The sequence below is a fragment of the Vulpes lagopus genome, chromosome 7 (genome assembly GCF_018345385.1).
Source record: "Vulpes lagopus strain Blue_001 chromosome 7, ASM1834538v1, whole genome shotgun sequence".
NCBI lineage: Eukaryota > Metazoa > Chordata > Mammalia > Carnivora > Canidae > Vulpes > Vulpes lagopus.
The window spans coordinates 129,777,581-129,789,585 of record NC_054830.1 but is presented as its reverse complement, the minus strand read 5'-3'; the positions used below and the strand labels follow the sequence as shown (position 1 = coordinate 129,789,585).

General features: G+C 43.4%; 1 protein-coding gene across 2 annotated transcripts in view; it reads left to right on the top strand.

The window, feature by feature from the left end:
• Positions 1-12,005, top strand: part of RNF130 (ring finger protein 130) — a 109,483-nt gene that overhangs the window by 81,994 nt on the left and 15,484 nt on the right. For both annotated transcript variants that reach the window (XM_041762567.1, XM_041762566.1), the window contains exons 4-5: positions 5,365-5,436; positions 7,343-7,425. In XM_041762567.1, the coding sequence (XP_041618501.1) occupies positions 5,365-5,436; positions 7,343-7,425 (155 nt within the window). The remainder of the gene's footprint in view (positions 1-5,364; positions 5,437-7,342; positions 7,426-12,005) is intronic.

The window sequence follows — 12,005 nt, the reverse complement described above, 5'->3', positions numbered from 1 at the left end:
CTCTCTCTCTGTCTCTCTGTCTCTCTGTCTCTCTGTCTCATGAATAAATAAATAAAAGTCTTTAAAAAAAAAACTTTTTGCAAACTAGGCATAAAAGATAACTTCCTTAAACTGATGAGGGGCCTCAATAGAAAGCAAACAGCCATACCATCATACCAAATGGTGAAAGATTAAATGCTTCTTTTTAAGATTAGGAACAATAGAAGTATCTGTGCTCTGATGACTAAGTTCTAACCAGCACAACAAGGAATAAAGAAAATAAATAGAAGGTACCCATATCAGAAATGAGTAAGTAGGGATGCTTGGGGGCTCTGTCAGTTAAGAGTCCCATTCTTGGGATCCCTGGGTGGCGCAGTGGTTTAGCGCCTGCCTTTGGCCCAGGGCGCGATCCTGGAGACCCAAGATCGAGTCCCACTCGGGCTCCCGGTGCATGGAGCCTGCTTCTCCCTCTGCCTATGTCTCTGCCTCTCTCTCTCTCTCTATCTCTCTCTCTCTCTCTCTCTCTCTCTCTCTGTGTGTGTGTGTGTGTGTGTGTGTGACTATCATAAATAAATAAAAATTAAAAAAAAAAGAGTCCCATTCTTGATTTCAGTTCAGGTCATGATCTCAGTCGTGAAATCCAGCCCCACATTGGGCTTGGAATGGAACCTGCTTGAGATTCTTTCTCTCCCTGTCCCCTGCTCGCTCACATTTGCTTTCTCTTTAAAAAAGAAAATAATTTAAAAAAAAAAGAACAAAAAAAAATGAAAAGAATAAGTAAAGCTGTCTTCATTCACAAAGGATATTAACATCTATATCAAAAATTTGATGGAGTCTATAAAAAGGCTGTTGGAACTAATGGGTTTAGCAAGGTGAGAGATATAATAATATACAAAAATAAATTTTATTTCTGTACAAGCAATGAATGAGAATTGAATTTTTAAGTACCATTTCCATTAGCATCAAACGTAAAATAGAATAAATAATAGAAATTATTAGAGATCTGACAAAAAGATTTGCAAGACCTGTACGTTGAAAACTATAAAATATTGCTGAGAGAAATTAGATAAGAACTAAATAGATGGAGAGATATACAGTGTTCAAGGGAAGACTCAGTACTATTAAGATATCACTTCTCCCCAAATTGATCTGTGCATTCAGTGCAATCAATCCTAATGTAAACCCTAGATAATTTTTTTTATGGAAATTGACAAGCTTGACCTAAAATTCTTATGGGAACACACTAGATGGATCAAAAACAACCAAAAGGAAGATGGAAAAGGAGAAAAAAAGTTGGAAGTGTAATACTATCTGATTTCAGATTTGTTTTTATAAAGCACTACAAGAAATTAATAAGTGTAATATTTGCTTAATGATAGATATATGATATAAAATAGTGTTCAGACACGCCCACAAATTACGGGCAAGTGATTTTTGCCAGATATACAAAGGCAGTTCGTGGAGAAAGAGTGCCTTTTCAACAAACGGTGCCAGCACCATTGTATATCATATACCAAAAAACGCGTGTGATCAGTACTTCACACCATATACAAAATGACCTCAATATGGACCAGAGGCCTATGTGAAACATAAATAACTTCAAGAAAGGAAAATGGAAGAAAGTCTTGTAACCTTGTAACCTTTTTTTTTAACAGCTGCTTTTTTTTAATTTTAAAAATGTTTACATATGTACAATTGTCCTTGTATGCTGATATAAAAATGAAAAGTAAAAAAACAAAACAAAAATATACATGTTTAGAGTTAACACAAGGGATATTGGCCTCTCAAAGCTTTAAAGTCCTGCAGAAAAATCCTGTACACCTTAGCCCTGCATGCTAGTTTCTATTATGGGATGTTGTTTCCTTAAATGTGGAAATTGCAATAAACAGAAGCTTCATGCACTAGCATTACTGTCTACAATGAGGATGTGCTTCAGAATGTCAGTTCTGAATCCACTATTACCCCTTAGGAAACTTGCTACATTTGGGTCATGTAAGTTAATTTTAGTGATATTTCTACATATATCTGTCATGCGGATTATCCGCATGGTATTAACATACCAGCAAAAATTACTTAGATATGACACCAGAGTACAGTCCACAAATGAAAAATTGATAAATTGACCATCAAAATTAAAAACTTATGCCACAGAAGGAGAGAAACAGTATACAAAAAGAATTGTATTTCGAAGTGTAACATAGGGGTGCTTGGGTGGCTCAATCAAGAGCTTCCGACTCTTGATTTCAGCTTAAGTCATTATCTGGGGGTCTTGAGATCGAGCCTTCCGTCAGGCTCCCCACTCAGCAGGGAGTCTGCTTCAGATTCTCTCTCCCTCTGCCCCTCCCCACTAAAATAAGTGAATAAATCTTTAAAAAAAATATATGTAACATACTATCAAGTCAATAATAAGAGAACAAACTCCGTAGAAAAATGGACAAAAGATCCAGATACTTCACCAGAGAAGATCTACAGATGGCAAACAAGTTCATGAAAAGATGCTCACCATCCTTAGTCATTAGGGAAATGCAAATTTAAACCACAGGGAGATATCACTACACCCCTCTTAGAGTGATTAGTCAAATGAAAGGAACTGACCAAGTGTTGGTAAGGATGTGGAGGAACTGGGATTTTCATACACTGCTTGTGGGAATGTAAAATGGCCCACTCAATGTTGGAAAACACTTGGGCAGTCTCTTAAAAAGTCACACACACCACAATATTGTCAGTCTTCCCCACTCTGTAAGTATTTACCCCAGAGAAAAGAAGGCACATGTCTTTACAAAGACTTGTACCAATAAATAAGGTGGTTTTCAGCTTTATTCATTGCAGTCAAAAGCTGCATTGCAGTCAAAACAATACAAAAGTTCCATCAAGGGTTAAAAGAGAATACCATAGCATAAGAAAGCAGTGAATTAGTGATACATGCAGCATCATGGATCAATCTTAAGATAATTATGCTGAGTGAAAGAAACCATATACAGAATAGTACACAGTGTATCTTTTTCATATAAAACTCTGAAAAATACAAAGTACAGTAGCAGAAAGTAGGCGATGGGTGGAGGGGTAGCACAAAGAAAGGATTAGGAAGAGGCACAAGGAAATTGGGGAGTGATAGATAAATTGTCTTAATGGTAATGATGGTTTTGTGGGCCATGTCTGAATACCAATTGTACACTTTCTACACTGTTTGAGTCCATTCTTTTTCCACAGGCTACAGATACATATACAATAGAGGGGACTCTCACAGATCAAGAGAAACTTGAAAGGGAACAGCAACCAAATGCTGTGCTTGGACTTTGTATCCTGAGTCAAACAAGCCAACTATATAAAAAGACATTCTGGGGCACCTGGGAGGCTTGGTTGGTTGAATGGCCAACTCTTGATTTCAGCTCAGGCCATGTTCTCAGGGTCCTGAGATCTAGCCCCACTTTAGGCTCCACGCTTAGGAAGGAGTCTGCTTGGGGACTCTGCCCCTCCCCGTGCTCACATGTTTGCTCACTCACTCGCTCTCAAATAAATCTTTTTCAGAAAACATTTTGGAGAGAACTAGAGAAATTGCAGTATAATCTGTGTATTTATTAATGTTGATTACTTATTGTTAATTTTGCTAGATGAGACAGCACCAAACAAAAGCCCCTATCTCTGGGACATAGTGACGATTTTATGGGTGGGTGAAATGCTACCATGCTTGTGATATGCTTGAAATCCTGTAGCACAATAGAGAAGGGGACAGATGAAAATACAGGTAAAATACTGATCATTGAAGTTGGATGATGGATATATAGAAGTTCATCAACTTATTTTCTTTTATGTGTTTTTAAATTCCCCCTAAGCAGCCCGGGTGGCTCAGTGGTTTAAGCGCCACCTTCAGCCCAGGGCCTGATCCTGGAGGTCCAGGATCGAGTCCCACGTTGGGCTCCCTTCATTGAGCCTGCTTCTCCCTCTGCCTGTGTCTCTGCCTCTCTCTCTGTGTGTGTCTCTCATGAATAAATAAAATCTTTAAAAAATAATAAAAATAGGGATCCCTGGGTGGCGCAGCATTTCGGCCCGTGCCTTTGGCCCAGGGCGCGATCCTGGAGACCCGGGATCGAATCCCATATCAGGCTCCCAGTGCATGGAGCCTGCTTCTCCCTCCGCCTGTGTCTCTGGCTCGCTCTCTCTCTCTGTGACTATCATAAATAAATTTAAAAAATAATAATAAATTAAAAAAATAATAATAAAAATAAATTCCCCCTAAAATTTTTATATTGTTATGATTTTTTTTAATCTTCAAGGTATAAAATCCAGGGTCTCCCCTTTTAGCCCCCACCATCACCCTTCAGCCTCACCTCTGCCTCTTGCCACAATTCAAGATTTGCTTGTGTGTCAAGTGGCTGCCTGTCCATGTGCCTGTTTGCACCCACTGTCCCATGTAATTATTAATAGGGCCCTCTGTCTCTGAAAATGTTGTATTTGCACAATAACACGTATGTTCATTCTAATGATACCGAATAATTTCCCTCATATTCCTGTGCTTCGTACCTCTTTATTAGAATATTCCTTTGTTCACATGTCCCCTCCTCCTGCCCATTGCTTTTCCTTATTGAATTCCTTCCCACTGGTGTCCCAAAGCTCAGCTCAGCCATCGTTTCCTCAGCCTTCCCTAACAGCCCCACCCACCCACATTAGGCTGCCCCTTGGTGCTGCCACACACCTCTGTGGTCTGTTCCCCAATTCATTTGGCCTTTCAAGATTAGGGGGCACTGTCTTTTCACCTGTGGGTCCTTGGTATATATAGCAAGACTGGCAGTGTCTGCCAGAATCTTGGATAAATCCAGCTTTAGAAAGTCTATGACCTAACTCTTTTGGACAACCCAACCCTGGAAAGATAAATGCACCTTCCTAAGATCATGGAGCATTGTATTGGCAAAGACAGAAGGAGAGCTTGTGACTGCGTCTCTTTTGCCACACTTGGCACCATGATAAGCAGTTTTGGGGGCATTGGAGGTTCCTGTTACTAAGATAGAGCTTATACATCTCATCATCCTTGGAGTAGAATAGGAAAGCTGTTAGTACATTGGCAGTAGCTCAGACATGTACAAGAAGACTTCAGTAATGCTGTAGTATTTCAGAAGTTTATTAAATACAGGAATGCAGTAGTGGTTATGACACCTGAATTTTTCACTACACGCACTTTTTAATTATTCAACCAGAACAATTCAGAATGCTGAACCTATGGGAAAACTGCCAGGTTTTCTAATATTTTTAATTGCTTTTTTAGAATCCTTTTGTGATATGACATGAGAATGTTGTAGGATAACAGGGGCTTCATACATTTAATTATTTTAAAGTAAAGGACATCAGAGATTTTGCATTAATGTCTGTTTTTCTTTATAATTGTCATAGCGTCGTCTTGGAGATGCTGCCAAGAAAGCCATCAGCAAATTGACCACCAGAACAGTAAAAAAGGGTGATAAGGTATGGTAGTGAAATAACTTTAACCCTATAAAAATAATAAAGTAGTTTTGTTTTTTATTTGGTGGGAGAGAGCACCTAATCATTTGTGTCTCATTTGTTTGGTGACTCTTTCTCCAGGTATATTATCTAAATGCTTCATTTTAAACTAGCCTCCCTCTGAGCTCTTACCCTTAGCTCACCTCATTTGGAGGCCTTCCATACAGTGTCTGACTTTCCTGGACTCCCAGTGCCCCTGCCATTATTAGATGCACTGGTCTACTTACAGCTCCCCTAGCCGTGGTGTTCCACAGAGCTTTCTACCACTGCAGCCAAGGATGCCTTCGAGAAGAACCCTGATGGGTCGGTTGGTGCACTCGGAGGCCAGGAATGTACGTTCTCTCCCTGTGTTTCTTGAGAAACATGGCCACATCTCCTTCATGTTTTAATCTGTCACCAGCTCACCAGAGAGCTGGAGACCTGCATCTCGAGGGAGTGTCATTTGCAAGGTGCTTTCTGTATAGTGGGCCAGACAGTTTGAGGGCAGCGCCTCGTGTGTCACAGCTGGACCCTCGGCTTGGGGGGACCAAGTGAGAAACCCGGTGACCAGTGACCACACCAGAGCTCCCCAGTTGGGTCTCACGTTACTTGGAGCCCACTTCTGGTCCATGAGGACAAAGCAACTTGATGTGAGACCCAACATTCGACAGATTCAGTTATCTAGAAAAGTTACACTCTAAAGGTATAAAACCAAAACTGTTTTCTGCCCCACACCCAGTTCTAGCATTTTGACTAGCAGCTCTAAGAGGATAATTTCAGACAATCCTCCATCCTCCTTAGTTTCGCCACTTTCTTGGTCAAACCCATTTTTGTTCCCACACCTTGACACCATCACATCGGGGTTTTTTTGACACAGCTCTGGAAGGTGGAGACATTTTCAGCGAACTTCAGTGTATACTAAGGAAAGAAAAAAGTAAAAACATTTGCAGAAATAAAAGCAGCATCAAAACAGCTGCCCCTAAAAAAAAAAGAAAAAAAAAACAGCTGCCCCTTAACTCCAGAGGAGAGGTCACCACCCTCTTGGCCTGGCAGCCTTCAGCTACCACATTAATTGAAATTCCCCAGAGCTGGTGTAACCTGCCCGTCCTACTTTGTCCTTCAGGATAACACCAGACCATCTTTTCTTGATCATACCAACACCTCTTCCTAGTTTGTACCTACCAAGAGTTGTCCCGCTGAGTTTCAGTACAGTGGCCTTGACATAGCAAATAGTCACACCTTCCTGGCTTAGGTTCCTGGCAGTACTCTATTTTATGACAACTCAGGGGCATCCCTTCCCAGCACAGACGAGGATGGAAGCCAGTTAGTCTAGATGACCAAATACCTGGCTGACTCTTCCTGACCCTTGACAAAGACCCACTATTGGGTTGGACCATGACTGTTCTCTACCCCAAACCTGTGACTAGGTCCCATCCTTGGGACTTGGTCTCTTGGGGGCTCACCATCTTTTCTGCCTATACTTAGATATTGTCAGACGACCACCCACACTATGGAGGGTGTACAGTGAAACCCACTAAACCAGAATAGTAATGATGCAGTGGTGGGAGGGAGATGAGGATGTCCGCAGTGATGGTGGATTTGAATCTTAGAAAAAAAAAAGCATTCTGACTCCTCAGACATTTCACAAATAGACTTAGTTTGTTACAACATAGTTTAAAAACAAGATAGAAAAAAAAAAGCCAAGATAGAGTGGTTTTGATATCATGTGGATAATACAGCTAAACACATTAAAACTGTTCATAACTTTTCACTTTATAGTCACTTGCTTACCGTAGTTGCCACAGGAAGGTTTTTAGCTGGATTAGCTCCTCCATTTATGTCTATCTTTAATTTTAAAATGTGACTCTTATGCCTGTGCTTTTCCTTGCAGGAAACAGACCCTGACTTTGATCATTGCGCTGTCTGCATTGAGAGCTATAAGCAGAATGATGTTGTCCGGATTCTCCCCTGCAAGTATGTCAGGTTTCTTTGTCTAAAACAGAATGACATCAGTATGGCATGTATGTCTCCCTTTCAGAGTGGGTATTCCACTTGCTTTCAGAGCCACCTTACGCACAGCTCTCGTGGCAGGTAGAGGCCCAACAGCACATTACATATAGTGGAAGTGGCAGCTGGCAGCGAGCCATGCTGCCTCAGCACAGACTGGTTGCAGAGCCTCCTCAGCTTGTAAGAAACACATGGAGAAAATCCTGTAGACACATTGTAACCTAAAACCACTAAGGTCAAGAATTTTCAATTCTGTGACTTACGGGTTTCCAAACGAGCCACTTGTTCCTCTCCCTGTTAAATCTGAGTGCATCATGAGGCCTTCTGGTGAAGGCTCAGTGGTGCTCACTTGTCACCAGGAACGGAAACTCCAGGAGTTGGGTTAATCCTTCTGAACCTGTATTATTCAGAGTGGCTGCTGGGTGCTGCGTGCCTGTTCCGGGCCAGGCCTTGTGCTCTGTATGCTTGACATTTAACAGTGCTTTCCTCCCCTGGTAGGTGCCGGGGTCACACAATCCAGAAATGGCAGAGTCAAAGTAAAGATCTGCCTTGAATGTTGGTGCTCCTTACATAGGACCATGAAGCTCCCTCCAGAAAGAAGGTGTATACCTGTATGTGGTGCTCGGAAAAGAGCACATGTTCTTTAGAAGCATGTTGATCGGGAAAATATGAAAGTGCCTACTGAGAAGCCTGAACTCAAAGACATTTCCTCCTCTTTCTCCCTCCCTTAAAACACATCCACACCACTCTGCCCATCTAATAACACAGAACATGTGAACGAAAAAAATAATTGTCAGTAGTTGTCTCTATGAGGCTAATAGTGCTATTTTCAAAGTCATCTATTTTGAACCTAGAAAGATCTTTGAGGGTTTTTTTTAACCATAGAAATTAAGAATAATTCCAAATGCTGAAACAGAAAACAGTTTCTAGAAGTCAAGTCAATCTAGTTTACATATAAAGGAAAATCTACAAAACTGTAAGCCATCCTGTAGAAAATTGCTAATTACCAGATTTCCTTCAGCAGCAGTCATTTATGGTTTAAAACATGGAGCTATGGGGATCCCTGGGTGGCTCAGCAGTTTGGCACCTGCCTTTGGCCCAGGGTGTGATCCTGGAGTCCCAGGATCGAGTCCCACATCGGGCTCCCTGCATGGAGCCTGCTTCTCTCTCAACCTGTGTCTCTGCCTGTGTGTGTGTGTGTGTGTGTGTGTGTCTCATGAACAAATAAAATCTTTAAAAACAAAAAACAAAAAACAAAAAAATGGAGCTGAAGGAAATACACATCCAAATACAAACCAGGAAGATCAGGTACATTATAGAGCGTTATCAAAAAAAAAAAAAAAAAAAAAAAAAAAAGCGTTACCAACTCTTAACTGCTATCTAAACATATTTTCACCTGTACAGATTTCCTCTGACCCTAGAATCACCAGGCATAATAAGCCAAGTCTTCCCAAATTCTGTCTTCCTATTTCAGGCCAGGGTCCCCCCTCCAGAGGGACCATCTGGACTTGAGAACAAAGGAGTCTGAAGCCATTTGTGGTTATTACTGACATGAGAGTGTCTTCCTCAGGGGAGCTTCAGCCAAAAATAGATTACTCTGGAAGCTTGTTCCCCATCCTCCCCACCCCCTGGGCACTGGCTTTTACAGAGTTTGATTCTTAGTTCTCTTTTTTCTTAACTTACTCTAGTGTTTTCCAAACCTGACAGTGTGTCAGAATTAGTGGGGATCGTTAGAAACACATCCCCAACCCCCCGGGCATGTGGCTTTTAATAGTCACCTAAGCAACACTGACAGCCTGCCCCCTCCATCAGAGTCCTAACCTTTCTTTTGGCTGCACCTGCCAACTAAGAACTGGTTCTCACCTTTTGTACTTGTGGTCTGCTTCTGAGTATTAGAACTTGGGCAAACTTAATGGCAGGTCTCTGTGTCGGCAGTTAGGGTGCTACACCCTCAGTGGGTTGTGTTGCATTACTGGGTCCTTGTCTGACTTAACATGCCATGCCTGTATATCAGAGTTCCCCTTTTGCTTTGGAGCAGGGTGGTATCTGTTAGATGTACTCCTTCAGCCTTAAGTTGTAGCTTTCTCTGAGGTGTATCACACAACCTGCTCAGCAAAACCAGTCACTTCACTGAAACGGTACCAATGGCACTCAGCTATAGTAAAAATTAGTGCGTTGGGCAATATTTTTATGGGACCAGGATCGACAACTTGTCAATAATACCAAGGTTTCTGAGCCTTGGTATTATTGACATTTGGGACCAGATCATTCTTTGTTGGGGCCAGAGGAGGGGGGAGGCTGTCCTGTGCATTGCAGGATAGTTAGCATTATCCCTGAGTCCACCCACTAAATACAAGTATGCAGCTGAGAACCACTGACCTAGAGGACAGCTTCGCACTTCAGATCTTCCACACGCCTCTGGTTTCCATGGCACTCCTATAGAGTCTTTTCTGATTAATTCTGGCCTCGTACTGCTGCCTATTTTGTTCCCTCTGCCTGGGACACCCTGCCCTTCCTCTTTCGTCTGCAGGTCTTTGGAACCAAGGAGACTGTGACTCCGTTCCCTCTCCCTCTTTTTTTTTTTTTTTTTTTTTAAAAAAGATTTATTTAGTAATGAAAGACAGAGAGAGAGAGAGAGAGGCACAGGCAGAGAGAGAAGCAGGCTCCATGCAGGGAGCCTGACGTGGGACTCAATCCCAGGTCTCCAGGATCACGCCCTGGGCCGAAAGCAGCACTAAACCGCTGAGCCACCAGAGCTGCCCTCCCTCAAGCTCTTGCTGCCAGGTACTGCTGGGGCCTCCTGCCTCCCATAGGCCTCCAGGCAGCCCCTAAGCTGGGCCTAGAGTGCTGCTCACAGCCCTTCTCTTTCACTGGTTGCCTCTCCTTGTTCATTCTCCCTTAAACACCTCAGCTCATCTGCTTGCTCCTTGCTCTGGCTGGACAGCTTCCCCATCAGCTTCATGGAGAACCTGTTCAACCCTGAAATTCCCTTTACTACCTGACCACAATATTTCAGGTGTGCCTGCATCCCCACCCAGCCTTGCAGCCTCCCCTCCATCTGTCCCCATGTGCTCCTCCCACCTCAGCCTCTACATGCCAACTCCTCCCCTCCTCCCAGACCTCCCTCTGTTAGCAATGTGCCCCTACCAGTTTGTGTTGTTTCTGCAGCTCTGATGCTGCATCACATTCAAGCACCTTCTGTGGCAGCCTCATAAGCCCTCTCTGACTACCACCCTCGGCTCCTCCCTACACAGCCAGACTTTGGGAAGGAGCTATGCTCACCATCCTTCTTTCTCTGAGGAAGGGACCAAGGAAAGCCCCAGTGCCTTTGTTTCTGTCTGTCCTTAATTTTAACAAGCCTATCTGGAGACTGAACTAAGACTTTTTATCTGTAGACAGCAGAGCTCTCCTGGATTGCTGGCTTTTTGTTGCATGACCTTTACTTTGCCTCTTCTGTCACATTAATTTACTTTGGACAGATGGCACTTGGCATTGCTCTGGGGCCTCCTACATGTGTCATTTGATTACAGCTGATCATCCTTGGATGTCAGCCAGTGCATCTTAGAAACTATCACCTTATTTAGACCTCTTATTTAAAGGTCAGCCACAAAATTTTTTAGTAGTTAAGAATACTTTTCAGAAGTAGAGTGCTACTGCTCAGATAAACTATGTCCAGGATGCCATCTGGGGAGCCCAGGAGGGCTCCATCCTCTGGCTGCTGCCGGGCTGGCCAGGGAAAGACTTCTGTCTCTGACCTTTAAGGATCCTAGGTCCTTGTATTTCCACCAGGTTCTTGCACAACACCAAGAGGCTTCAGGGCTGTGAAAACCACTCACCTTCAGTGTGGCCCCCTCACCCCACCCCGGCCATTGCTCTGCTCTATTTTGTGACTGGTGCAAGGTACACCTGTTAGTCAGGAGTCACTGGTGCTGGGTATGCTGGCGCTGGAGGCCCACACAATATGTTCTGACCATTTATTGGGTTATCCTGTGAAACATTAACGTTACTTCACGTGATGTGGGTTTAATAGTACCTTTCATTTGCACACTGTGCTTTTCTAAGTATTCTGCAACAGCTCATCACTCACTGCCCCAGACAGACTCACAAGGGAGTTTGCACCTTCGCCGCTGCTCTGCCTGGCAGCTTGTGGGTGACACAGCCAGGAGGCAGGCTCAGACTCCACAACTGCAGGAGTGTGCCTGGGGGGAAGGAGATGGGTGAGGAGGACAAGAAGGAGCACAGGGTAGCTACCCACCAAGATCCCAGCAGCAACCCCAGGGAGGCTGGGGGTCTGCATCAGAGGGCCCGTAGGTGAACAGGAAAGCTGCCGGGCTATTTTCAGATGAGAGGGGCGTGCATGGGAGCTAGATTGACAACCTCCCACCTCCCCTCAGGCGAGGTGCAAAAACCAGGCTGTTGGGGAATCTGTCAAAGGGAGAGGCAGGTGGCCAACTGGGGTGGGGTCAACAGTAGGAGAGCCGGGGGTGGACACATATTCAAAAGGAAAAGTTGGCTTTTTAAAGAAAGAAGTTTGTTTTCCTTTTTTT